General features: G+C 44.5%; 3 protein-coding genes across 5 annotated transcripts in view; all 3 read right to left on the minus strand.

The window, feature by feature from the left end:
* The window catches only part of LOC306825445 (uncharacterized protein), a 4478-nt gene extending 2557 nt beyond the window's left edge, over positions 1-1921 (minus strand). The window contains exons 1-2 of the mRNA XM_079346217.1: positions 1439-1921; positions 1-923 (exon numbers count right to left, since the gene is read on the minus strand). The exon at positions 1-923 is cut by the window's left edge and continues 420 nt beyond it. Of these exons, the coding sequence (XP_079202343.1) occupies positions 1-923; positions 1439-1607 (1092 nt within the window). The 5' untranslated portion in view covers positions 1608-1921. The remainder of the gene's footprint in view (positions 924-1438) is intronic.
* Positions 1922-2860: 939 nt separating this feature from the next.
* rps13 (ribosomal protein S13) lies at positions 2861-6056 on the minus strand. Its single transcript, XM_079346940.1, has 6 exons — positions 5961-6056; positions 5402-5450; positions 5218-5296; positions 3721-3890; positions 3483-3583; positions 2861-2935 (listed from the first exon to the last, which is right to left on the minus strand). Exons 1-6 carry the CDS (start codon positions 5981-5983, stop codon positions 2902-2904), a joined length of 456 nt encoding a protein of 151 aa, XP_079203066.1. The 5' UTR covers positions 5984-6056; the 3' UTR covers positions 2861-2901.
* Positions 6057-7881: 1825 nt separating this feature from the next.
* Positions 7882-27796, minus strand: part of pik3c2a (phosphatidylinositol-4-phosphate 3-kinase, catalytic subunit type 2 alpha) — a 42366-nt gene continuing 22451 nt past the window's right edge. The window contains exons 5-34 of one of the 3 annotated variants that reach the window (XR_013779207.1): positions 25426-25546; positions 24575-24686; positions 24352-24431; positions 23516-23579; positions 22626-22772; positions 22513-22546; positions 22136-22376; positions 20680-20802; positions 20116-20283; positions 19906-20032; positions 19068-19207; positions 17148-17339; positions 16594-16687; positions 16061-16155; positions 15317-15497; positions 15124-15228; positions 14884-14976; positions 14029-14158; positions 13364-13500; positions 12339-12508; positions 11944-12100; positions 11725-11834; positions 11058-11265; positions 10850-10974; positions 10439-10556; positions 10262-10343; positions 10013-10119; positions 9772-9897; positions 9008-9673; positions 7882-8752 (exon numbers count right to left, since the gene is read on the minus strand). Coding sequence is in view for 2 of the 3 variants with exons in the window: in XM_079345482.1 (XP_079201608.1) it covers positions 9491-9673; positions 9772-9897; positions 10013-10119; positions 10262-10343; positions 10439-10556; positions 10850-10974; positions 11058-11265; positions 11725-11834; positions 11944-12100; positions 12339-12508; positions 13364-13500; positions 14029-14158; positions 14884-14976; positions 15124-15228; positions 15317-15497; positions 16061-16155; positions 16594-16687; positions 17148-17339; positions 19068-19207; positions 19906-20032; positions 20116-20283; positions 20680-20802; positions 22136-22376; positions 22513-22546; positions 22626-22772; positions 23516-23579; positions 24352-24431; positions 24575-24686; positions 25426-25546 (3770 nt within the window). In the remaining variant the exon portion in view is untranslated. Of the gene's footprint in view, positions 9674-9771; positions 9898-10012; positions 10120-10261; positions 10344-10438; positions 10557-10849; positions 10975-11057; positions 11266-11724; positions 11835-11943; positions 12101-12338; positions 12509-13363; positions 13501-14028; positions 14159-14883; positions 14977-15123; positions 15229-15316; positions 15498-16060; positions 16156-16593; positions 16688-17147; positions 17340-19067; positions 19208-19905; positions 20033-20115; positions 20284-20679; positions 20803-22135; positions 22377-22512; positions 22547-22625; positions 22773-23515; positions 23580-24351; positions 24432-24574; positions 24687-25425; positions 25547-27796 lie in introns of all 3 variants that reach the window. The other 2 variants (XM_079345483.1, XM_079345482.1) reach the window with 2 other exon arrangements.

Raw genomic sequence — 27796 nt, forward strand, 5'->3', positions numbered from 1 at the left:
AGGAGAGCGTTTAGAGACTGTGCTGCTGGTTTTGGGGGACGTGCTGGTGACGGTGCAGGCGGTGAAGCACATGGGATTGTAGGGGTCTTCTGGGCTGCTGAAGAACTCCAGCAGCCTCTCGCTCTCCTCCCTGTCGACGTCCGGGCTCGAGCTGTCCGAACTGGCCCAGCTGCTCCAGCTGCTCTCGCTGTCAGAGCGACTGACCCAGATGTTCAGGCTCCGGGGCCCGAACATCTCCTCGGTGGCTTTGCTCACTGACATGACGTCAGCAGCTCTGCCGTCGCTTGCTTCACTTGGACTTTTCATCCTGTTTGTGTTTGTTGAAATGCAGGCGGAGAAAAAGAACGGGTTGTAAGGATCGCTGGATCTCGACAGGGACTCCCAAAGCGCCTTACTTTCCTCACTGTCGAATTCCACCACGTTGTGGTCTTCCTCGCTGCTCCAGTGAGAGCTCCTCTCCTCCTCGGACGGGTCTTGTTTGAAAATTTTCTCTTTAGAAAAATCCTGTTTGTAGATTTTCTCACAACTCTGGTGGCAGCCGTCGTTGGAGCTGTCGCTGCTTGATAAGAAGAAGTTCCAGTCGCTGGGGAAGCCCATTTTCCAGCTGGACTGGTGTCCCAGAAAGATGTTGTCTTCTTTGCCGTTTGTTCTGGACACAAAATCGTCCACCAATCCGCAGCAGAGGTCGTCGGCTCGCAGACTGGACAGCAGGGCCTCGGCGGTTGATTTCCCGGCGAATGGGACGTCGGCACAGAAGTTAGAAAGGGGATTAGAACCGCCGACCATTACACCGTTTTCTCCGTCAAAGAGCGAGGAGAACAGGAAGGAGTCAGTCTGGCTCGCCGCCGCGGTCATGTGCTGGATGTGCTGACCTGTCTCGTCTGTGATTCTCAAATGGACCTCGAACCGGAACATCTGGAAAACTGGGGGGGAAAAAAAATCAGTAGGAAGTCATTAAAGAGGGAAGTCCATGTGAATGTCACCAGTTAAAAAATGCGTTTCCTTCTTTCTATGGCAACAAGAAGAACAACAATGATGATGATTGGTGCTGAGGCTCAACACTTAATCCGACAGATTAAATCTATGTCTGTACTTTAAACAAAGCAAACCATCTCCCTGTGCTTTACAGAAACACAACATATTTATTATGGAGCTGATGGAGGGATTATTAAAGAGTCCCCTCAGTGTAAACAGGAAGAAGACGAACATTTGTCTCTGACAAGAATAGATAAGGAAAAGGCTCATTTAAACACAAATGATAGGAAATAGCTCTGAAAGAGTTTTGTTTTTTTATGTTCACATTTGTCTTATGTTACATATTCCGAATAAATAAAATAAAAATATAAAAATAACGAAGCCGTTTAAAGACTTGTAACTTTAAGCAGATAAAAAAAAACACCATTGGAGCTAAAATCTTGAGATTTGTTTGAGTTCTGACCTGACATGAAGCTGTAGTAAATGACTTGAACCAGCAGCCGAAGCTGTTCCCACAGCACGGTGAGCATCTGTTTAGTCCAGGGAAGAAGCGCCATCCCTCCGGTACCGAACCTCTCCATTACCGCCGTCCGTTCAGAACAACTCCTCTCGGAACCACGTACCGTAGCCATGTTTTTTTTATTTTATTTTTTATTACTGCTGTCTTCTTCGTGGATTTAGGCTGGTAATGTAAAGAAAAAAAAACCTCACGTATTCTGGTATTCCTCGACAAAAACAAACAGATTCCTTGTATTTGTCAGTGACCGATAGGCGTCGATGTACCGTCGCTTCATTTTCTGGCAAGTTCGCGCCATGTTGTGATCTCCTTTAGTCAAATGTTGTTTATTTTCTCCATCTTTTGTCGCTCGGTGTGTTTGTGTGTCTTCGTCGTAGTAGTAAGGGTTGAATGTCTCACTGTTGCAACACCAACCGTTAAAATAAACAGGCATGACGTCAGGGGGCGCTGTGATTGGACGCAGCCGCTGTCGCTCTCCAAACGTCACGTCAAAAGCCCCGCCTCTAATTACCAAAAGTCTGACGCATAGAAAGTGCCCGTAATTTCCTCAGCATTCATGGAAACCCCTGCAGCGGCCTCTCACGTTCATTTCAAAGTAAACATGGAGTTAAGAAGCGAAATTAGTAGCGTCGGGATTTCTCAAAACACCCACAGATAAAAAGCAAAATCCCCAAAGGATTTCACTATACCAGATAAATTTAAAGGGTTGTGCAATAGTCTGAACCTTAACTGTTCAATATCGCTTACTGCATTATATTTCTATGTAAATAACACTTTTCTTGTAGAGCAACTTTTAACATTAAGTTTTCTTGTTGGGGTTAACACATTTATGATTTTGCTGTCATTTTGTTAATTAGAATTGTTTTTACTTTATCCCCCAATGGGAAACATTTACCTTTCCATTTCCCATATTTGTATGTGCTATGATTTGCTATGATTCTAAACTGGTTCAACCTTAGGAATCACCACCAGCTCCTTCATGAGTCGTTATTCAAATTTCAGATAATGAATGTTGTCTTCCAGTCATGTTCTCGACCCACCAGCTGAGAACCACAGATTTAGGCAGCACTTAGACATGAAACTTAAGTGACTGTATTTATATCAGTTTCTAAAAATAGCTTTTTAATGACAAAAACTTAAACTAAAAGCAGCTATGCTATATTTGTTTACCTTTCATTGGAGAAACCCCAAGAATCGTAAGTTTGTATTTCAGAGGAAAAAAAAGCACTGCCAATGTTTTCTAATCTTTCCTTAAAAACTTGGATTTGCAGTAATTTTTTAAAACCTAATTTAAAAAAAAAAAAAACCCTAAAAAAAACTAAAAAGAGCTGAAAAACAAGCCAAATAATTCCAACAAAGAAAGAAACATTTCCAATTTCAACTCATTTTATTTATCCAAAAAGTGTAGTTTATGCCACCAGAGCAGAAGCTGTAGAGGACTCGCTGTAAACAGAAAGAGAAACACACCATTAGAGGGCGCTCTACTAGAGGTGAACATGGCAGAATAGCTCTGCTGGAAGTTCACACAAGGGAGGAAAAACAGTGCAAATGACTAATGTTCAATAAAAATCAGCTTGTAGAGTTTAAATTTAGAGTTAATATTTTAACATGTATGATCGGTTGTACGAAGGGGACTGGCAGATGTGGCACAGAGGAGCCACTCTGCTAATTTACCTCCACATTTCTTCTAGCACAACAGAAATATCACAACTCTCAACGAAGGAAGAGCAGGACAATGATTTGTGCATCTCCAGTCAATGTTTAACACACGTTAAGACAACACTGTCAAGTTCACCTCACATTCTGTCATCAAGTTTTACTATCAGTAATATTAGAGCATCTGATTTTAAAAAGGCTGATTCTTATTGACTTTACTGCTTTGAAAAACAACGGGTTTATCGCTCAGCCAATCAGAATGTGTCAACATGTAGACGTGGAAAATACTAATTTAAAACATCAAACATGTTATCCAAGCAGGTGGGATACGTACTACTTCCAGTTGGGGGCCAGTACTCTCTTGGTCTTGTAGTAACGGGCCAGCCTGTGGATTCTGCTTTCAATAAGAATCAGGCGGAACTTGGCATCTTTGTCCTACAAACAAACATCAAGGAAGGGAAGAGTAATGAATGTTCATGATCAAACAGCTCATAAAACTTCAACAGTGTTAGAAAACAGTCCGTCAAAACTTCACATGGAACTCCAAAAACTAAACCGATTCATGTTTGTACCTTTCTGTTTCTCTCCAGATGCTTCCTGACGGCCACAGCCTTCTTGATGAGGTGGTACAGATCCTCGGGCAGGTCAGGGGCCAGACCCTTGGTCTTAAGGATCCTCAGGATCTTGTTGCCAGTGACAAAACGCACCTGGGCCACACCATGGGAGTCCCTCAGAATCACACCTGGACACAGTGACAGAACGGGCTTCAGTCACTGACGCTGCTCATTCAAAGTGTCACGTCAGCTCTCTTTAGAGAAATGTTGGTGATTACCTATAAGTCATCTCATTTTAGCTAAAAAAAAAAAATCACTTACAAAAAGGTGCAGTCAAATGTTTATAAAGGGGCCGTGTTTAATGTTAAACATAAATGCTACCATATGATGTTTAGAGCTAACGTGACACTTTAACATCCGCAGTCTGTCATCGAATACATATCTGCTCAACAAGACGACCAACTGTACGATAGAGACACACCGCCACGACAGAACCAAGGTCAGTCTAATGAGTAGAGTCACATTTAAGTGATGTTGAGAATAACAGTTAAAAAATATAAAAAGTTTCTGATATGAGGTTTTAATTTTTTTTTTTATTGTATTACTTTATCAAAGGTTTGTAAAGAAAACTTACACACAATGACCATCAGATCTGAGTCTGGAAAAGGACCCTGCCAGAAGCTGTACAACTATAATTTTTATCCTAAAGGCAGTTTTCTCTCTGTTTATGAATGTTGTGATAAAGTCTGACCATGTCGTAAAGAAAGTGTTGACAAGTAAAGTCTAAACTACAAAGGCCGAGCTTTTCTGAAAACTTTCCTTCAACGTAAGGAGCCATTTTCTAAAAATCTGTTTCTTGCATTTTTTTTAAAAACGGTAGAACTGTAACTTTTTTCTCTGAAAGTATTTCTAGTTTGCTCGTCAGTTTTTTAAACACTTAAAAGCGTGTGGTGCTTCCCTCAAACATTCAGCCAGTTATACACAAGTTAGAATCTGATTAAAAACATCTTTCATAAAAATTAAAGGTCAGTTTTCAGATTCATTCGAGTCGATCCTCTCGATCCAATCTTTTCTATTTGACCGTCAGATGGCAGCTCCACGTCCCCAACGTGAAAAGGGGGCAGGCTGCAGAAAGACCAGAGTCACACTGACTGTTGTTTACCACTATGAATGTTTCTCCTGTTATGCATCTTGTTTATTCACATAAAAATTATAATTTAATAGAAAGATGGTTTGAAACAGAGGAAGACACTTCAGTCCTTTCCACCCAATCAAACTAACCTTTAAGTGTTTTTTTTATATGTTCCAGCAGTCTTTAGATTTGACCTGACAGTTCAATGGATTACATTAATAAATGTCTGTCTTTCTCCGAGCACCGACCTTCATCTGTGAGCATATTTATGTATTAACTCAAGAGTCCAACTGTGTAAATCTGAACTACACTTTCCCTGTAAAACATTTTATTCGTCAGTGAAGTCCTGGACCTGGAGTGAAGTTTAGTTTTTAAACACTCACCGATCTGAGAGGGGGTCAGACCCTTTTTAGCCAGCTTGAAGATCTGCTCTTTGACGTCGTCAGAAGTCAGCTTCAGCCACTGAAAACATCGATTACAATTTTAACAAGTCAGTGCACATATTTCATCTCTATTACACCGTCAAAGAAAAAACCACGTGTCTTATTTTTACATTTTAATACTCACAGTGGGAACACTGCGCCTGTAAGGCAGAGCGGACTGGGACAAGCCCTTTCTGCAGGAAACAACATGAGACAAGTCAAAAAAAATAAATACATCTGGAGTTTAAAAACATTCATATTACAAATATAAGTCTTAAGAGAAGAAAAAGAATAAACACAATCAGCTGCGGCCAAACGAAGCCTGGTGGGCCGGCTAATGCTAAGCACATTGTGCTTTTTACTTTGCACACTTAAACAAAAAATAACGTTACAAAGTTGTATTTCATTCCTTTATAGCAGGGGAAACCCCAAAACATGACTCCAAACACGTTTAAGTCCGTGTCTAACTTTTAAACAACATAATATAGGTGTGCAGCCGTTGGGCAGTGCTAATGCTAGTTAGCGAGAGACGGATGTCGACCCGAGGATGAGGATTATTTAAGTCATTTTCTGCCTCCAGTGTTGAATAAAGCCGCTCGTTTTAATCCTCTTGTATACATAACGTGTTTAAGAGCAGTATCCACCCTGTAAATCCAATCCAGAGACACTAAATTTTGATTTTAAACCGTAAAAGGAGAGCTCACCCGGGAGCGTGCATGCGACCCATGATGGCGGTGGAGGAAGAGAGGCCGCACACGCGACAGAAAATGGTATTTTGCGCCTGCGTCGGATGTGACGTAATGACGCAGCGAAACGCTCTTTTAGACGCTGCCCCTCGTCGCCGTCAAACCACAGACTGTAAACCAGCGTGGATCCGAGATGTTCAAATGTTCATAAATCTTAAAACTATTCCTTATCAACGCGTCAAAAAAGACAAATTATGGACTCGCTGTGAAGTTTTAGAATATTTTCTGTTACAAAATTTATTTAATTTCTTTTTTTTGTGTTACACATTTGTATACAGATCTTTTTATTTTTTTTTTAGATAAAATTAAACAGTTTAGTCTCCCAGTTACAGTTTAATCCTAAATATTTCAGACAAGTTTGAATTTAGTCCAATCTTACATTAGACTAGAAGACCAAGAAATAATTACACAATTTGTTGTTCTGGCTGAAAATGAGCCCAGATCAGTTTATATTGTATAATCACAAACACAGAATATCCAGAAATCATTCTCGATATTAAATTTAAGGGACATTACATGGTGTTTATTATTGAGATAATAATACGTGCAAAGCCAACAATTGCCGTTATTTCAATATTGTGTTGGCAAAAACTTCATTGACATCGTTCAGATATAAAAGAACTTAAAAAAAACAAAAATGAACTAGGATCTAGTTGTAAAGCTCAAACACATTAAAGTGAGTTTATTTATGAATATCGTTGCTCATCATTTCCCAGCAGATGATAAACACAAGGTCGTGTTGTATGCAGTGAATTGGTTTCATGGCTTTTACTGAAATGTCTATGATTGGCTTCTGTCACGAGTCTCAAAGGGAAATAAATGAAATTTAATTTATGAATTAAGTGTCTTATATATTTATTTATAACTTGACATTGAGAACATAAACTATAAAAATAGATGTTCATATTATATAACATGACAGCTGAATGGATGGAGAGGGGGTGGGATTCAATAAGTCTTATTTCTACCCACTCCCTTTCGGTCTTGTAACTTATAATAGCTCATTATCCAATTGTCTCTTTTATTTTCTTCTGAATTATACTGTCCACTGTTTGTAATTATTTATTTTCTGTCCATCTGTCTGTCACTTTTTTTGTATGTTTCTCTCAGAATAAATAAAATCTCTGTGTAGACTGTACCATTAAGGACGAGAAGTTATTCAGAGGAGTGTCCCTGGACCCTGAAAACTACATCTTTAATCTCAGCTCTTTTTCAGTTAAGAGAATAAAAACAATTGTAGAACTTAAGGAGCCAAACTCACCTTTTTTTAATGAACAAACCAGAGTTACACCTGCAAACTCTTTTAATTTAGCAGGTGCGTGAGGCTTTAGGGGTTTGATGGTCAAATTGGACCGACACGTTTCGGCTTGTGTCCTTCTTCAGGGTGATACTTTATGACATTTAGTGGGGATTCATGTTTTCAGTCCTATCTTTACCTGGAAGTCTTCTTATAAAGTTTACCATGCTTTCTAACAGTAAAGAATAGTGAGTGTTGTTTTTGTTAAACCTTGCCGAGCCGCTCCTGGTGACCTTTGTGAATCACTGCGTCCTGCAGTCTTTAGGGAAAGGTAGATTCAAATAAAACAACATGAAATGTGATTGTAACGTGTCTGTAATTATTGAGAGAAACAAAGTGTCACATCATCATATTTGTTCCAAAAACATTTAATCTGCTTGAGGAAGGCGGGATTACAGTACACACTGATCCGGGTTACAGGTCACCAATTAAGAATAAATAACTGGCCATGTTAAAACAAACTCTGCTCGTGTTCTTTGTACAGTCCCTAAAAGAGAGGATCAAGTCACTAAGATTCATCGTGAGTGTTACTCTTTGATCACAACAAACTCGTAGATCTCATTAAAAAAAAAAACTGTCGGATAAATTCATCTCCATTTCTTTATTAAACAAAAACAACATTTTATAGTTAGCGAGTGGAAGGAGAAGCAGCGAATCTCTTGCACAGGATTTGTTCCCTTTTTGTGAAGATGTTTAAAGATCCAGTTGCCACTGCAGCGCCGATCGCTAACCCCCCCCCCCTTAAACATCCCGGACGTTTCTCACTTTAACATCATCGGACCAGGCTGGATCTGAACTTCACTGGCAGTTATTGCTACAGATTATTCATCACATGTTCTGTATTATTGAACCACTGTCAGGCAGTGTGAGTGAGTGTGGTGCTGACGCCTGAGCAGGAAACGGCCTCACATCCAGACTCCAGTCTTAACCCAGTCCATAAACCGCCTTGTGAAGGTCCGAGCTGCTGGTTCGGTTATGATCGGCATTTTCAGGCAACCGTAATCTCTTCAACCGGAGCGCAGAAAAGAGTGTGCCAAAAAGCTCGAGATCCAAATTCCCCTTTAAGTTGTGAAAACAGTCAAGTAATACCAGAAAGAGAGACCTAGTCGTGTGCATGTCCACTGTTAGAAAATTACCTGCTCTGGAAGAATTTCTGATATAGCTCTACAGAATATAGATTTCTCTTTAAAAAGGACTTTTTTTTTTTTAGGTCGTTAATAAAATATATTTATATCACAATAAGGCCAAGTTGAGCATTCAAAGAGATTGTGAGCACAAACAAAGGCACCCTGTTCAGCTCCCTCACTCAGGAGAGTGGTCCGACTCGCCGTCCCTCTCCTTATGTTTGGCACATTCTCGGGGGAATCATAAGGTCACTGTTGATTTCCTGGATCTTGGTGTGTTGGACTACTCTACCCAGAAGTGTCTGGAAACCCTGATGCCTCCTATTTGTCTATATAGAAAATAAACAAAGGAAAATGTAAAAAGACCGCCCCCCCCCCTTTCTATTCCTTAAAAAATAAACGTGTCAATCTATATATACTCTTCTGAAAGTAAGCTGTTTTGGTCCTCTAATATCAAAATGTACAAAACATTACAGCTCTCTGTTATAGTTTAGGGGGAAAAGAAGAAAGCGATTGTTTGTCACAGAAACAATCATGATTAGTTAAAGAGGGAGATGAGATAAGTCGTCCTTACGAGGGAGCACCTGCACCAGGCTTCTCCGCCTGCTCTCGTCATACAGGAGGAACCGTCGAAGGAACATGATCATTTTCTCAGCGTCCATCCTGGTGTGAAGCCGCGATAACACGATGATGATGTTCGGTGGTTTCTGATCAGATTTCATGCACGTGTATCCACAACTAGCTCTGCTGCATCCTGCCGTGGCGTCTACAGGATGACACTGATTATCACATGACTCACGCTGAGGAAAAAGGTCCATTTGGTTTGTAAAACCTGAAATCAAAATATCACTTCTGAAACTCCAATTTGAGGGATTTAAGATCCTCACAAAGACCCACACATCTCGGAGGCTCTGAAATCACACTGTTAGAAAACTGAGGTGTGCCGTCTTTCCCATAATGCATGAAGGCTGATTTTTTTTTTCTTGAGAGATGGAGTCATTCCACGGTTCAGGAGAAGCAGGTGTGTGTGTGTGTGTGTGTGTGTGTGTGTGTGTGTGTGTGTGGGGTTAGAAGTAGGGGACAGCCGTGAGTTTGTACCACTTGACCGTCTCCTTGCTGAGGTCAAAGTCTTTGAGTCTGAGCGTGATGCCGCCCAGGAAGTAGTTCTCACGCAGCGACTCGGCACTGAGCACGCTCAGTTGGAGCTCACGCAGGCCGAGGGTTTCCTTGCTGTAGCCGCTGTACACCAGCTGTGGAGGAAGAGGAGGAGAAGGTGAATGAAGAGTCTGGGCTATTCGATCACAATCACATGACTCCGTACGGCACGAGACAGGAAGTGTCCTCTAACCATCTCATTGAAAGTGGGGTTCCTGGTTTTCCTCGAGATCTTAGTCTTGCGTTTGGAAGTCTTGTGTGGATCTGGAAGCAGGTAGGTTTTCACATAAGGGTTTGGATCTGTTCCGTCCTCAGAAACCTGAGGGAAGGGACTGCATTAGAGGCCGATAGAGACAAAAACAACAAAAGGAAGAGCGGGGTTATCTGTACAGGAAGCGTCTTGTGAAAGGGATTGAAAGCATCGCCGTGGTTACCAGATCTTTGATGTGCATGACCATGATGAACAGGTTGCTGTTTCTGTACGAGATCGAGAGCTTCACCTCTCCTTCAACTCGACCAGAAGTGGGACTGAGTGGAGGCTCTGCAGGAACGAGACACCACACGTCACATTCACAACGACAACGACAACAACAACAACAACAACAACAACAGAGGCTCTTCTCTTGGGTACACCTGATCGCCTCGCTTTCAATATTCATCATAATTTAAAGGTTGAGGTGTACCTGGGGCTTTAGAGGTGGCGTCTAAACCTTCTGTCTTATCGTCCCGTGCGATCGGATGAAAGAAGGTGTAGATCAGGTCGCACTAAGACCAGAGAACACAAGATTACTTCACTGACTTGTACGTAACGTTCACGTTTCACCACATTGAGTTCTCTGGTTTCTGACGCGTTTGAGTACCTGGTTGACCTCCGTGGAGCTCCTCATCAGGTTGTGGACGTAGCTGTTGAGCTCAAACTTCCTCTTGGCTGCCACCTCTTTGATGTGGGTGCGACCGAGCACCATCTTGTTGGTGAAACTGGAGAGAAGGGGAGACACAAGGCGTGTTTGATTGTCTTACTGAGACTCCTCTGTGGTCATGGCGGCTTCGAGCAAAGGGATGTAAAAGCTGTTCCAGGTCAAATGTTCTAACTGTCAAACAGGAAATGGACCTGAGCTCATGTGAGACGTTTATAGCCTTCTGACTAACCAAAGCACACCTCTACATTCACACACTGAGGACAGAGGGTGTGATGTGAAGAGTGTGTGTGTGTGTGTGTGTGTGTGTGTGTGTGTGTGTGCAGGTTTAACCCTTTCAGAGGATGAAGGTACCTGGGGAGCTTCCAGAGAGGAAAGAGGATGCTGAGTTTGTTGTGGAGCTCCTGGAACTCGTCAAAAGTGCGGAAGAGAAACTGCGGCTCGTTCTGACCTTCTCTGAGGAGCCTCACCACGTACGTCTGCACAGAGAGGACAGCCAATCAGGCGCCAGTTTACACCGAGGGAGGAGATGGAGCATGCAGGAACGGGTAGTGAGACTCACGTAGTGCTTGTCGGGGTTGTATCTCTTCTGGAAGGAGAAGATGGAGGCGTGCACGATGCGTCCCTCCTGTTTCAGAGTGTACGTCTTCGGAGAGAAAGACAGGATGGGCTCGTCGTTGGCCGGCAGGCCAGAGAATCGCAGCTGAGCGAGGTTGTGGATGAAGAAGTTAAACTTGGTGGCCACGCTGCCCAGACTGGACTCTATCAACCTGCAGAGGAGGAGGAGGAGGAAGAGGAGGAGGTGGAGGAAGAAGACATGGAGGAGGAGGAGGAGGAGGAAGAAGAGGGGAGGAGGAGGAGGAAGAAGAGGAGGAACAAGAAAAGGAGGAGGGAGAGAAGGAGGAGGAGGAAGAGGAAGAAGTGGGAGAAGAGGAGGAGGAAGAGGAGGACGAGGAAGAAGAGGTGAAGGAGGAGGAGGAGGAGGAGGAGAGGTTGAGGAGTCGTAGGAGAAAAATTAAATTTGTCTTTATGAAACACTTAACTGACAGGTTGAAGAGAAACAGGCTCCACCTTCATGTGTCAGAACTTGTTGCTGTTTATTCCTGACATGAACAACACTGCCACCTGGTGGACTGGGATTTCATTGCAGCCAAAACCCTGAACTGGATCACACTGGTTTGTTTTTTACTGGGCAGACGGCTCAGCAGTGGAAGAGCTCACAGGCTTACCTGGTGAAGAAGATCGTGGCCTCGGCGTCTGTGTTGTTTGGCTGCAGAGCATCAAACACGTATTTTAGATCCTGAGAGCCCGTCAGCTCCGGGAGGCCCGAGGACGTCATCTGGAACACAGACAGAGGGTAAGATTCATATTTATCAGATTCTACTTTTATAACTCCTGTGTGTGTGTGTGTGTGTGTGTGTGTGTGTGTGTGTGTGTGTGTGTCTCACCAGGGACAGCAGGTTGAGGAAGAGTCCGGAGTGCTTGCGGATGAGGTTGTAGGCCTGGCAGCACAGGTCTACGAAGAGCTGGAAACGACTGGTGGGACGCTCGCCTCCGTTGATGACGTACGCCATGTCAGAGGTCAGCACGAAGGGCGCTCGGTCCCTGATGGGAAAGAAGGGGAGAGGATTCAAACCAGGAGACCAGTTAGAAAGTCTGTGATTCAAAAAGTCGTGTGGAAAATCAGGAAAGTAAAGAAACGCTAGATCGAAAACAGGAACAACCTTAAAGAAATCAATCTGAAACACCTTGATGGGCGATATTAAAACCCTGATCTATCTTTCTGACACGCCCGCATGCAAACAAACACACACACACACATGTAACCATATCCGACACTCACCTCTTGAAGCTGCCAAACATCTGCGCGTGTCCCAGGAACTTGCCAAAGTCGATGTGGAACATGTGACCGGTGGAGCGCAGCATGATGTTGTCATTGTGGCGATCACAGATGCCCAGAACGTACGTCGCCACGCAGCATCCTGCACACGAGTAGATGAAGTTTTCTGATGCCTGGAGAGAGAGAGAGCGAGCGAGAGAGAGAGAGAGGGAAAGAGAGAGAGGAGAGAAAGAGAGAGAGAGAAAGAGAGAGAGAGAGCAAGAGAGAGCGAGAGAGAGAGATACAGAGGGAGAGAGAAAGAGAGAGCGAGAGAGAGCGAGAGAGCAAAGGCCCGTGGTTATAACATGAGCTGACTTCTTTAAAGGAGGTAAGAATAACTCGGGTGGTTTTAAAGGAAAGTGATGTCACTGACTAAAGAGACAAAACAAAATCACCTCTTTTTTGTTTACTTCAAAGGTTTTTTTCAGACTTCCTAAAGTGGCCGATCACAAGCGGCGTCGCTGCAGCTTTGGAAACAGATGCGCTTCATGCTCGCATGTTTCTGATGACACGTTTATACCGCCGTCCTGCTCAAGTTCAGGGTCAGACTTTGTGCTTTCAGAGGTTCAAAGTGTGGAGGAGTCAGGTTTCACATTCACAGGGGTCAAAGGTCACGAAGCTCTACAACGGCTGTAAACCTCAAAGATTCACCTCTTACCTTCGAACTATTTATTGTTTTATTATTCAAGCCGTTTCACCCTAAACCTCAAAGATTCACCTCTTACCTTCGAACTATTTATTGTTTTATTATTCAAGCCGTTTCACCCTGAAGTTTAACAAAAGTATTCCAGGATTGCACACCAGCAGACGTTCTGTAGAGGCTTCACACAAACAATCTCACATAATTAAGATTCTGGTTTTCTGTCCTGAAATACTTGGGATGATGTTTTGGTTGAGACTGAGAGTGAGCGAGTGTTTTCATTTACCTTCAAGTTTACAACATAAAACATCAAAGTGCAGCTCAGCGGTCAAACTCAGACTGAACTCACCTTCTCGTACTCGTCCTCAGCAGGGTTGTACTTGCGGAGCCACTCTGCCAGAGGTTTGTCCTTGAAGGATCCGGTGACGCCGTACTCCACCTGGATCTTCCTCAGGGTGTCGGAGGACGGCACCAGCTCCACCATGCCTGAGAAGAACACAAAGAACACACACACACACAAAAAAAAATAATATTCAAGATTAAATTTATTTGTCATTTATCCGCATAAATAAAAAAGACAACATGCTGTTCTTCCAGCCCGCAAGTAGTGTGACAAAACAACAATATAAAGATGTAACATAAATAAATAAAAAGGTCTGTATGCGATTGGTTGGTAGGTCGGCTCAGCTGGTAAACTCGTAATATTGAAGTGCTTATTGGGATACAGTTAAAGGTCCTCAAGGGAAAGGATCACTAACAGAGCGAAGAGGAAACGTCTTCAAGAAGGCTGAAATCAACGACCTTCAGTGTCAGGACTCAAATACGACTAACTCAAACGCTGGAGTGACTTCATGGAGAGCTGTTAGCAGGTGTCAAACTGATTAAAGAGGGAACTGAAGTGTACGAGTTGACAGCGAGTAAATCTAAATGTCTTCATGGTCAGTTTATCTGTCACTGTAAACCGGGAATAAAAAGGTGCACACACGAGGCGTCTGTCTCTGTTGCTTTTGTCACCTTTGTCCTTTCCAGTGGAAATACATTTGAAGTTGACGATGCGCAGGTCCAGCCCCTCCTGCAAGCAGATGCGATCCATGATGCGGATCATCTGAAGTGCCAACATGTCCTGCCTCAGGTCCTCTCCAACCTGACGCACAAACAAGAGGACAAGTCTGAACAACACTCAGGAGCTGCGTTTTGCTTCCCCACCACCAGGGGGCGCATGGTTCAGCTGAGAGGCAGGTAAACAACAAAAGGACAGGACTGATGTGTTTTTATTAGACATCACTGTGTGTGTGTGTGTGTGTGTGTGTGTGTGTGTGTGTGTGTGTGTGTGTGTGTGTGTGTGTGTGTGTGTGTGTGTGTGTGTGTGTGTGTGTGTGTGTGTGTGTGTGTGTGTGTGTGTGTGTGTGTGTGTGTGTGTGTGTGTGTGTGTGTGTGTGTGTGTGTGTGTGTGTGTGTGTGTGTGTGTGTGTGTGTGTGTGTGTGTGTGTGTGTGTGTGTGTGTGTGTGTGTGTGTGTGTGTGTGTGTGTGTGTGTGTGTGTGTGTGTGTGTGTGTGTGTGTGTGTGTGTGTGTGTGTGTGTGTGTGTGTGTGTGTGTGTGTGTGTGTGTGTGTGTGTGTGTGTGTGTGTGTGTGTGTGTGTGTGTGTGTGTGTGTGTGTGTGTGTGTGTGTGTGTGTGTGTGTGTGTGTGTGTGTGTGTGTGTGTGTGTGTGTGTGTGTGTGTGTGTGTGTGTGTGTGTGTGTGTGTGTGTGTGTGTGTGTGTGTGTGTGTGTGTGTGTGTGTGTGTGTGTGTGTGTGTGTGTGTGTGTGTGTGTGTGTGTGTGTGTGTGTGTGTGTGTGTGTGTGTGTGTGTGTGTGTGTGCAGCACCTTGAACATCACATTGATCTCTTCTCCCAGCGGGTCGGCGTTGACCAGCGCCAGCTTGAGGGGAACAGCGTTGGAGTTGAAGAAGGAGCAGGCCTACACACACACACGCACACACACACAGACAATGTCATCCTCTACACCACAATATACTGCAATACTGTTTCTAAGCTTCAGCCTTACAACAAATAAATTAGTGTGTGTGTGTGTGTGTGTGTGTGTGTGTGTGTGTGTGTGTGCTACCTTGATGTTTAGCTCCTTGGCCACCAGACTGGGGCTGAGGGGAAGTCTGCAGCTGTTCCTCTGGAAAAAGTTCTGCACGTTTTCAAGGCCCTCCTGCAGCGCCACCTGAACACACAGAACACACAAACGGAGAGACGTTACTGTACGTCTGCCCACACGACGTCACACGACAGTCAAATCTGCAGAACTCAACCTGTCGTGTAGATCCCCCCGCTTGTCTGACCCTCTCGGCCACCGCTCCCAGCAGGGTCACCAGGTTAGTCTGCTTGTCGAGCTCCGCCCTCAGCTTGGCGCCGCACAGACACAGCAGAGCTCCCAGCACTCGCTCATAGCGCTGTCCCCAGGCCGGGTCCTGCACGGCGTCTTTAAGCAGCCTGCGGACATCACACACGTTATGGACAGCCTGTCCTCAGAGGACATGCGTCGACACATTTGCTCCATTTTCTTGTGATGACGAGTAATTAAAGTTTTTTGACATAAAAATGTTTTTCCGTTATAACAGCTTTGTTTCATGTGAAATTGGGGGAATTTTTCTGGCGATCAAAAAAAAACACAAAACAACAAGTTAAGATTATTTCATGTTTTTGCTTACTCGGGGGATACGAGATAAAAGACTCAGAAATAATTGACGTCATTTTTTTGCGTCAATTCAAAAGAAAGCAGAGTAAGTAAAATGTGTGGATGCACGTCCGATAAGAGCTTCTGCACTTCAGCAACTTTCATATTTTAACTTTTGATTTTTCAGATAATTTTAAGAAACAGCTTTGACAGCGTGTTACTGGCCCTGTGTGTGTGTGTGTGTGTGTGTGTGTGTGTGTGTGTGTGTGTGTGTGTGTGTGTGTGTGTGTGTGGAGATGCGTTTTTGAGAGTCGTGGCGGCGTTGCTGCAGATCGGCGCGGTGAAGATGGTCACCGTCTCCGTGCTTCGGCAGACTCACCAGTAGAGGTAGTGGGCGATGTTGATGTTTCCTTGAGCTCTGGACAGCAGGAACATGACAAGGGCGTTCTTTAGGTGACACTCAAATTTTAATGCCTGGAAAGAGAGAAAGGTGGTGAATAATGGATGGAGGAACCGAGCGAGCACAAGAGGAAGACAAGTGGAGTAAGTGAAAGAGTGACTGAGAGAGAATGTGTATAAATGAAGAACAGGAAGCTGTTCGTTGTGTTTCATTCAGACATCAGATCTCTCGTCTGTTTGTCTGTGATGAGATGCCAATAAAGAAATGAAACATATGAAAGTGATCAAAGAGCTGTTCTCCCGTTGGTGCACAACATTCAGGAATCCACATGCACACAAGTAAACATGCACAGAACACTGCACAGTGACACGTGCACTATAAAAACATACACTGAGTGCACAGGTTGAGTCAATGACAAGAAATCGCTGTTAAAGGTGCATTAAGCTCATTTAGTTGAGTGTGTGTGTGTGGGTGTGTGTGTGTGTGTGTGTGTGTGTGATCTCCAGCTGTACCTGAACTAACTGCGGCAGGTAGTCAGCCAGCTCGTCATCACTGCTCTTCTCAATCCAGCTGACAGCGACGCTTCTCACCTCTGTGTCTGCAAACCTTCAATCACAGGTAACCAATCACACGTCACATTCATGACAAAGAAGAGGGTGTAAAAGTCTTCTGCCTGCCCCACTCTTTTTTTTTTTTTTTTTTTTTAGAAAATGTGTGCTAAAACAGGCCGTTTGGAGATTTTCCCTTCATGACATCACAAAGGGCAGTAGCCCCTCCCCCAGATGGGTGACACTCCCACAGCTAGGTGTTTGTTCTGCCCTCTGAGTCTGCCTTCTCACCGTAAACAATAGGACATGGAGCCAGAAAGCACCGAGTACACCCGAGCCCTTCCAGAGAGGGGGCGTGGTCAGACACAGCTCATTTACATATTTAAAGCTACAGACACAGAAACAGCCTGTTCTGAGCAGGGCTGAAATAGAGGGGTTTATAGACTGGTCGATGAGGAGGAGGATATGTTACCTTTAAACCCTTCTCCTCAAACTGTCGTGTAGATTACGGCGCTTACTTTGATTCGAGCAGCTCCAGCGCGGTGACAGGAGGCAGAGGGGGCCAGTGGTGCAGCATGGAGTGGATGTGAGCCATGCTGGCCCAGTCCCAGCTGGGCACACTGGCCAGCACCTTGGGGAGGCTGCTGGGGTGATCCCTCCGACAGTGGAGCCGGTGGTCCCACAGGATCTGATGATCTGCCCGCTTCAGTCTGAAGACAACAGACAGAGTTCAATTTGTGTTTAAAACAAAACATACTGTAAAAAAATAAAAAAAAGAACATCAGAGGATTTTATTATCAGGATTTATGTGTTATGAGGTTGTTTTTTTTAATTCAACCAACCTAAACATATGTTGACAATCAGGCCCAACCTCCTAATGATCGGTGGTTAACAGTTTTTACACAAGTTCATCAGGGTAGCTCAATTAAAAGTTAATTATGCCATTAATTAAAGTTAATGCATTTAATAATAATAAAAACCAAAAGAGCTTATGTACTTTAGATTCATGTTAACAGGCCTAAAAACTCGTGTTCAGGTCTGAACAATGAAAAAAATCAAATCTCAAACCAAGTGTGTTTGTCAAATATCTAATGAGACTTATTTGAGAAGAGTTTGACAAGTCCAGATCAAAATCTTATTTCAAGATGTGAAAAGCAGCAAATGAAGATTTTCTCGCTGAGCGTCTGGGGCTCATTTTAGGTGAAATGAGACAGTTTGTAAGATTGGAGTTCTGGTCCTGTGAGTACATAAAAACAATACGTTCACATTTAAAGGAATTTTACGCGCAGTGAAGCAGCACCACACAGATCTCTGCTGAGGGCTGGAGGAATGAATGGACAGCACAGAAAGCAGGCGGCGAGGGAGCCCAGTGAGAGCGCGCTCTGTGCTGGAGTGCCCGTTGAGTCTCATGGGTGTTGGCAGCTTGGACGAGATTTGGCTGGCAGCAGGCGTGAGAGAGCGTTTAGCTGGGCCTGCAGCAGCTGGAGGAGAACACACGCGCGCCGGAGGAGACGGCATACAAGAGTTTACGGGGAAAACTTCGGCTGGCAAGAGTCAGAGGCATCTTTTAAAAATCTCTTCTTAAACCGAGTAAGTCTAAATGACTTTGGGTGGTCTGAGAGAGCGCCAAAAATGTGTCAGCTGAGGCTGAAAGTGCAGCGAGAAAAACAGTTTCTCGACATGCTTCTTTGACTCTACTCATAAACCTTTTTCACAAATGCACTCCTGATAAATTCCTTCGTCGATTTCCGGACAAGCTGCCTCTGAAATCTTCCCGTCATGGCTCTTCGTATATTCACCTCACAGGAAGAGACTTCAGCTCTGGGAACAGGACGGGAGGGGTCACGGTCATGACGTTACAAGGACAACGTAGAAATGGCAGACAAAGGAGAGTGCGGTGCTTCGATAACACTTCCTGCCTTCATATCGAGGCTACGTGTGATCGGACATGTTCTCAGTATCAGTGAATGAACATCTCTAAAACTCAGAGAAGACGATGAGGCAGCTCCGCTACAAGCTCATTTCTGCATTCCCGACTTTGTGGTCAAATTGACCTCGGGGGCCAGACAGGAACAATTCAGTATAAAGTCAGGGGGAAAAATGTGTCTGTGTTCACACATGCAGCTCAATCCAAATATTATGTGAGGTTTTTATGAGGTTTGTGCAAGTGTGAAAACACCTGAACAGAGTCTATTAAGTCTAAAGAAATAACTACAATTTATTGTCATATAGACTCGACTTGTTTCCATTTCCCCTCAAGTCAAATCTTTAAGGAGAAGGTACAGCAGCGATGGTTTTTAAATCTTTACATGTTTCTGAATCTGTTTTGAAGTTTTGAATTGCTGCATGGTTTGAAACAGGAAGTGACTTGGGAGGCTAGTAAAAAAAACACATGTAGCAGCATCTCCGGGAGGTGTCAGACTGGCAGATCGTCCTACCCAAAATTAGAAGCTCGGCTGCAGATTTTCTCAAGTTTACGTCTCAGATCAGGGTCCAGCTCTTCTGTCGGGGGCTCCGGACTCAGGTCTTCCTTTGGTCCCACATATAAAACATCCACAGGTGAGTTTGGGAAGTCCACCTGAGGGGGAACAGAAAAACACACAGTCAGGATGACTTTATTAGAGGTTTTCATCCTCTGTTTAAAACTTCATTTCGTCCACATGTTACGGCTGACATGAGCCTGCAAAGTCAAAAACAATGTTTGACATGCTGAAAGTTGTCCACTTATGCACCTGTGCCCGTGAACATCGTAGGAGCACGAGCTTGTGTACGTCTGCTAATCTCATGTAAACAAAAGTGACAGCGTGGCACACTGACGTGAAACGGAGGAGACACCGCCGCACAGCGTGACTTTACAGGACCAGAACTCCGTTTTCCTCAACTACACAGAAACACCTTCAACTGAGTTTCTGAACAGCTTCAACCAGGAAGGACTTCGGGCTGTGGCGTTTTCATTGACCTTAAACAGTGTTCTCATGTGTACGAGACCAAAAACGCACAGAAAAACCTACGTTAAATATCTGCCTCCGTGTGGACGAGGACTAAGAAATACAAGATATCTGCAGAATGAAAACACCATCGACACAAACTAGACCTGTGTGCATGATCAAAATGTAAACAACATGTACACACGTGCATAAAAATAGCATGAAAACACCTGTGCATACAAACACAGTACCAGTAAACAGTGGGGGACAATACGAAGTGTGTAGCAATATTTGTAGAAGTCATGATGCATCAGAGGGTGTGCTCACAGAAATCTGAACACACACACACCTGCAGAACTATCCGCTCTGTGGGCATCCTCCTGCGGCTTGCTGTGGAGCCGACGGCGGCAGCAGCAGCAGCAGCTCCCTGGGCCGACGTCCACAGACACAACAACCTGCTGCCTCGGACGAGCAGCCTGCAGACAGAAACACAAGGATCACTGCAGCTGTTTAAAGACGTTCACTGAGTCAACAAGGAGCCTCTCCTCTCTCTCCTCACCTCCTGAAGTCAAACAGCGGCATGGAGACTTTGCCGAGCAGCTCTGGAGTTTTCCTCTGCTTGTTGGAGTCCGGGGAGCCGCTGGCGTTCTGGTTCAGCACCCCGAACAGAGTCAGGCTCAGGATGGACTCGAGCGGGAGGACAGCGACCGCTATGGGGAAGTTTATCCTGCAGAGGACGGAGACCGTGTTAGTGTGACACGAGATTCATCAACTTTGAAAAATAAAACTATAATCGATACCTGTGTCGTTGCCACGGCGACAAAGACACAAAGTATAAGGTCACTTCTTTATTTCTAATTACCAAACACTAAATCAAAGAAACATGTTGGCACCTTTTCAGCTTGCGACTCTTGATAGAAATATGACTGAGGGAAGCTTCTGTCTATCACTCATTAATATTATCGAGGAGATTGTCTTGTTTTAAATCTAGTGGTGTCAACGTGTGTCGAACCATCACAAAATGTTGAGAACTTCAGTGAAAACAGCGTGGTGTGTTGTTGTTTGGAATTTAAAATAGTAAATAAATAAATGAAGAAGAAGAAGAGAAGAGGACTTGACTCACAGTTCGTCCCATTTGATGTGGTAGAAGAAGCTCTTGTACGTGCCCACTCTCTTGGACTGGACCGGTTTGAACAGGTTCTTGCCGTTGTGGGTGAGCGAACACATCAGGAAGTACTTCTCATAACTGAAAGGAATCAACAGATCGAGTGTTACTACGAGCTGATCGGAGGCTCGCACACAAACAGCTCCGACACTGGGAAACACGTCGTGAACGTGAGCTTAGCTCTCATTGGTTGCTTAGATACGAGCATTTAAAAGTGTTGCTAAAGTACAGCGAAGCGTCTGACTGGATTCATTCTGCATCATAGAATACATCACCTTTATGTTTCAGCTACACGGGTTCCAATATCTAATCACATCGGTTTCATTTTTTAACCCCTGCAGGAGTGGGTACCACCTGTGTTGTCATGGTGTCTGAATATGCTGACGGTGCACCAGATGGATGACACACATGAACAACAACAAGTCCAAACACCGAGCCCTCAATAAGGGCGCATTACAGGAAGAGCACAGCGCGGCTGCAGATACGCTGAGCGCCTCCTCTGTGCACAGCGTATCTGTCCCGTCCATGGTCGGTGCTGGCTTAAAATAGCAGCTAGAAGAGGCAGCGCTGGAGCAAATAGGCCTGTTATTAAGCAGTTCCCGTCTTTCTGAAGGCGTCACTGACCGAACAGGAAAATAACCATGGAGGAGAGGGACTGCATGAGACAGATTTCAAACCTGTGTCCTTCTCTTTTTTTCCTCTTACGAGGGCTCTCCATTTCTCGAGCTTCCAGACGCCTGTGGCAGAGCTCGTCTAACGTGTTCTGATCCCGGCCACTGATGCGTGACGGAGCTGGGAACGGAAAGTTTGGCTCAGCTCAGTTCCAGACGCACGCAGGAGATAAAGTCAGGGTGAAACAGGACACTGGCACGGAACAAAAGCAGACACGGGGAGCAACACGGGGAGCCGTTGTTTAGCAGGAGAAAAACAAGACGATGTGCTGTGACAACACGGCAGGCAGAACTCCCGTCAGTCCGAGCTGCTCACCAACAAATATCAAAATGTTTCTACTTTTTGTTAAGACAAGCAACGTTTTTAACCTTCAAACTACTGGCTGCATGTGGAGTTAAGGCAATTCTCGAGTCAAAGAAACATTGCGTTAAGGTTGGAGGACGTTTGGTTTCAGGTTAAGGTAAGAGGACAAACATGTCCATAAAATGTCCACTGTGTAAATCCCACACATTGTAGCCTCCCCTCAGAGGACGGGTCACTGAGTACGCAATTTCACAACAAGCTGACAAGAATTTAGAAGTCAGGAGTTCGGCGTCTAGTTCCTCTTTCAGGCTTCATAAACAGAATTTATTCAAGTTCTTGATGTCTAATTAATTAAAGCGTCAGCCACTTTAAACAGACGCTGTTATCTGTTGTATTTCAATGAGCTCTGTGTCTGTAAACACACAGCTGATCTGTTCACCTGCTGATCCAGTTGGCCGGGATGCCGTGCAGAGCAAACAGAGTGAACTGAAGGTGGTCCGTGGTGCCGGAAGCTTCTTTGCTGCTCCTGCCCTCCACGCCGTCTCCGTCTGCAGGCCGCGGTAACGGAGGGGAGCTGAAAGAGGCGGACGGGGGGCAGAAGGAGCGCAGGTACAGCTTGCCCAGCGCGTACACGGCCTGCGTCAGCGAGGTCATGCACTCCTCCACCGGACTGCTGTGGCCTGTCCACGTTTGGGAGGGATCAGTGTGAGTTCACAGAGTTACCATGGTAACAAAGGGGACACTTAATCACTGAGTGAAATATGATGTATGGATCTTTATTCAGATGTAGAGAACGAGCGTTTGTCCACAACTTACCATTTGATGACTGACCAGATGATGAAGACCCCAACTACAAAGACAAACAAGCTGCTTTTAGACATGTAAACAAAAAGTAAAGGTCTGAAGGGGTGAGTGATGCGAGAGCTCACCATGGGCGAGCGCGTCTTGGGTAAATTGACGGAGTGTTTGAGTCTCTTGATGGCCTCTGTGATAGTCTGAGTCTCCACCTCGTCCAGAGCGCAGCACAGGTTCTTCAAAGTCTGCACCAAGCGCTCCACAGTCTTATACTGGGTACTCTGAGTGCAGACAGACAGGGCAGCATACAGTTTAATGTAACTGCATCAACTTCAATCACTAATAGGAGCCTGACGATGAACACTGAAACCCTAGTTTAACAAATCTAACAATCATCTGGGTAGTTGTTGGTTTTTTTGCTCGCTTGAATAAACCTTGGTTTCATTATCAGGTTTTATTTGGGTTTGGGGGCGGAGCCTGGTCCTTTACTTTAATCTGCATTCGATTACTCCACTAGAAGCTTCACTGGCTGAGAAACAGATGTGCTGTTTCTAGAAAGGTCGCCTTCCAGGAAATGTCCTGGTTCACCAACACTCGTGCGTGAGGTATTTCAATCCAAAGTTCATATTGGAGAAATGTTCCTGTGATTAAAGAGTTTACTGTTCAGACATATGAACATCTGCTCTGCAAATCTGAATTACCCTGATGGAGACCTCAACGGCTTTGTAAACGATTTATCAGAATCAGAAATGCTGAATTAATCTCAGGATGAAATGTGGCTGTTACAGTTGCTCTTAAAAGGAAATATAGAAATAGATGTAACAGAATAAACAATGAGAACCTGAAGTAACAATATCTGAGAAATAACCTAGCTTAACTAGTCTCTTCTTCATTGTGACACTTTTCCTTGCTTGGACTTTTTGCTTTCCTAATTTTTTAATTGTGTGTAAATATAAGTTGATGTTGTTGTAAGTTTAACGTTGTTAACAGGAAGCCAAACTGCAGCACACGGGAGCACGTGTACCTCATTCTGCAGACAGATGTTGACCTGATTGTGATAGCCTTCCAAGTAGTCAGCCAGGCCTTGTCTGCAAGAAGACACGAAGAAGAAGAAGAAGAAGTCACACACAAAGACAGATTAAAGGTCATCATCAGCTAAGCACAGATCACTGAAGCTAGATTTATGTGACTGTCGTTAGGTAAAGATTTAACTGTTTCAACTTCCTGTTTAAATGTTAAAACATTTAAAAAAAACAAACTTTAAATGTCATTTTGAGACGGCACAGAAAGAGAAGCCAGCATCTTTGGGTCAAAGTTCATCTTAATAAACAACTTCCAGATGTTTCATCAGTAACTTCAATCAAGAAAATAAAACTCGTAACTAAATATTTAAATTAAAAATAAAAAACTCATTTGAGCTTGCAGCGACCCTCACATTCATCGGTGCCAATTAAAACAAACCAAATATCACCGAGGAAACATCTCCAAGATCCGATCAGCCGAGGTCATGATTCATCACACTCGCCTTCGTGTTTCAGCGTTCAGGGTGCAGCTACTCAGTTTACGACCATATCACCACCACGTTGGCTTCACCTGCGACTTTAAGGTGCTGCTGACTTGTGACAGCGTAAAAGGCAGCGCACCAGACCACCTGTCTGACGAGCCTGGTGAGCGTGCACGGGCTCTGCACGTTAAGCAGGCCCGTTCTGTTGTGGTGAGCGAGGATAAAGACTCGCGTGTTCACTGTTATGTGTCATGAGTCGTCTCCCTGATGTTCTGAGTGTGTTTAGCTTTTTAAACAGTCTGAAATGTAATTTTAAATGAGTAGCCCTTTCATTGCTGTGCACCGTGTAACCGTACCTGGTGACGTTCTCCCTGAAAGGCCGCTCCACTTGGCTGAGGTGCTTCTCTAGATCTATCACAGAGTTGTCATCTTCCACCTGAACACAAGTCGTAAACATGAATGACGTTTCTCAGCTTTTCAGCAGAGGGACCAAAGTTTAAAATGAGTCTCAGCGGCGCAGCGTGAAATGTTTTACGTCTCACAGAGTCGACATGAGCTCGGCGTGACTGAGGGACTCACAGTGCGGGCCAAGTCTCTTCTCATGGTGGTGTGAGAGAGGAGCTGCAGTGTGATCTCATTCTCCCACTTCCTGCAGTTCTGGACGTACTCATGGCTGCCGAGGCTGTGTTTACTGTGGGTCAGAAGATCACAGAATATGTGGAGGGAAAAAACGAGCGATTATTGAAAGAAAAAAAAGACACAACATGAGTAAATATGTTTAGGTCAACTGAGGTCGAGTGACTTATTCCTCTTTGATCAGCGACACTCCTAAAGAAGAGAAACTTGATGGGAAACTAAAACATTTAGGACGTGTGGTCGTCTCTCAGGTTGTCTCCATCTGGCACATAGCTACCATAACAACCATGAACATCATGTACTCTACATCCACTCGTCAGTTCATGAAGCTTTGATCATCTGCTTGTACTGGGCCTTTAAGTGCGGGCACGATGGGAGCAACCTTTCCCATGTATTCAAGATTAGAGGGAGAGGAGGAAGAGGAGGAGGAAGAGGGCACATGGTGAGATATAGAAACATCCGTCAGCCCCCTTTTGTACAAGACTTTGGGAGGAAGCCAAGATATATAACAGAGAGAGAGGGGGGGGTGAGAGAGAGGGAAAGAGAGAGAGAGAGAGAGAGAGGGAAAGAGAGAGAGAGAGAGAGGGAAAGAGGGAAAGAGAGAGAGAGAGAGAGAGAGAGAGAGAGAGAGAGAGAGGGAAAGAGAGACAGAGAGAGAGAGAGAGGGAGGGAGAGAGAGAGAGTCAGAGGGCATAAGAAAACTACATTTGCTGAGTCAGATGAAAGTTTATTTATTTGATCTCCAGTTTCTATTGGATGAAATAGTCGTCTTCCTCTGTTTGTGTTGTACTCACTTCTGCAGCACCTCCTCCCGGCCGCAGACTTTGAGCAGGTAGCTGGAGAAGTCCACCTGGTCCAGGTCATCGTGGACCCAGCACAGAGTCTGACTGATCAGCAGCTCGACCGGAGAACTCACTGGGATGATGAAGACGATGAAGATGAGACGGGGCAGAGAGAGGGCAGGGGAGCGATGGGGGAGAGAGAGAGAGGATGTAGTCAGAGTGATGTTGAATACTCACAACAACAAATTTACACCTCAATTATGGGAAACAACTGGGAAGCTACAAAATAAAAGATTTAGAAACAAGACGGGCTCAAATAAACAAAGTCATCCGTTAGCAGAACTCAAAAAAACAAAATAATGAAGGCAGAGTAAATCTGATGAAAGCTGCAGTTGTTCGCTTAGAACATCGTACAATTTGACCCTCCGACAGTAAGAATCAATATTTTTTTAAATGAGGGATTAGAGGTCAACAATATCAGAATTGTCTCTTTTCAAACTAAGTCTTAGGTGCTGCTGTGGGAACTGAACTCTGGACCTCACACTCCTGAATGTTCCTGAACGTCTCTTCAACCACAAAGCCTCCTGCCAGATTCTGAACGCCTCAGGTTTCATCTCAAACCTGCTCCTGAATATGTCAAACACTCAGAGCCCAGTGTGTGTGTGTGTGTGTGTGTGTGTGTGTGTGTGTGTGTGTGTGTGTGTGTGTGTTGTGGAACCATACTAAGCGAGGGATTTTGGGTTGTTTACATACGCTGGTGACGATCAGATGGAGAGGGTAACCTGAGACCTGGTGGATTATTCTGCTGAGGTGGGAAGGGGATTCCCTGTCTGGCATTTTTGTTTTCTTTTTAAGAAGCCACTTTAAGGAGGCAAGCGTTCAAACGCTTCACACGAGAGCTGTCACAACACGTTTAGACTTCAGTGTGAAAGCTGTGAAAATAAAACGACATCGATTCCTGCTTTGATTTCACTTCAACTTCAAAATACTGGAATTGTTCTTGTATGAATCTATGAAAAAGTGGAGAAGCAAACTTCTAAACATTGTCACACAGATAGGGGGGCCCGGGTGGCCTAGTGGTCGGTGCGTCGCCACCCTGTGTACGAAGGATGTGATGCTCGGGTTTGAATCCGACCTGTGTCTACTGTCATTCCCCACTCTGTCTCCACTGTCCTGTCTCGAAATAAAAGGTATAAAAAATAAATAAATAAATCTTAAAAAAAACAACAACAACAAAAATTGCACAAATGCATTGACACAATTTTGACAGTGTTTAGGACTTATGAAAAAGATCTGAAATATTGACAACTTTGTTCCACACGGTTGGGGAATGACATTAGGAGGGTCCAATAAAAGGTTTGACACACACATCTTAAGACGAGGGAGGGAGAAGTGTATTAAGTAACGTGTCAGGTCCTCTCAGAGCTGCGTGGGCTCCACAGTGTGACGGCCGGTGAGAGGACGGAGAAGAAGAAGTCCCTCAGCAGGAGCAGCATGTGTCAGGAGGTGAAGAGAAAGGATGTTCATGACTCACACAGCAAACACACATGGCTGCTTCTGGGAACACATCCAGAGACAAAGAGGAGACGACGTGATGACGACACGCTGAACCAGCTGACCTGACTCTGTGACCTCACATCTTCCTTTTTCAACATCAGCGTCTGCACTGACCTCTTACCTACATCTGCAAACGACGCTACATGAACGCAAACCAAACAGCAAGATGTCTTTATCTATGAGGCATGTCGAGATGAGGCTGCATCTCTTCATTGAACACGCTGGGGTTTCTTCCTCTCTCAGCCACAGGCAACAAACAGAGGCCGAACTCTGTCATTTCTGCTTCATTCATTTCTTAAAACTCTCTCTCTGTACTTCATAAATTACATCCTTTCATTTCTTTGTTTGGGAAGTCACGTCTCACCCACTCATGCTTTCTTTCCCTTTCTCATCCTCCTACCTCCTCTCTTTGTATTCTCTCTCATTCTTTCTATGCATTTATTTCCCCCTCCCCTCTCTCTCCCTCTCTCTCTCTCTCTCTCTCTCTCTCGGCCACAGTATGTCAGGAATCCCCAGAAGCCAATTAGTTCACAGCCCGGCTCTGGATGAATCGACTGCCTCCTCTTTCTGCCGCCTCTTGAGAGAAAGTCAAGTTAAAAAAAAAAAAAAAAAAAGTAATGACTGTATTGCAGTTCATCAAAGGGACAATCTTGTGAAACGAAGTTTTCCATTGTAACTTCTGAGGCTCTTACACAAGACGACCGGCTACATGTGACTGCAAACAGTGATGATGAGTAAAAGTTAGTGAATGTATCGTTCAGCGCTGCAAATCAAGTCAGACATAAAATTGCAAACATCACAGAGAGCTGGCTCCGCCCCCTCCTCT

Source organism: Symphodus melops, assembly GCF_947650265.1.
Source record: "Symphodus melops genome assembly, chromosome: 6".
Taxonomy (NCBI): domain Eukaryota; kingdom Metazoa; phylum Chordata; class Actinopteri; order Labriformes; family Labridae; genus Symphodus; species Symphodus melops.

Bases quoted from the DNA above. Each gene is read 5' to 3' on its own strand.
- rps13 (XM_079346940.1), bottom strand. From the start codon at position 5,983: ATGGGTCGCATGCACGCTCCCGG. The intron at 5,451-5,960 runs GTGAGCTCTCCT...TGTTTCCTGCAG, and splicing joins GGTCGCATGCACGCTCCCGG to AAAGGGCTTGTCCCAGTCCG. The intron at 3,584-3,720 runs GTACAAACATGA...GTTTGTTTGTAG, and splicing joins ATCTGGAGAGAAACAGAAAG to GACAAAGATGCCAAGTTCCG.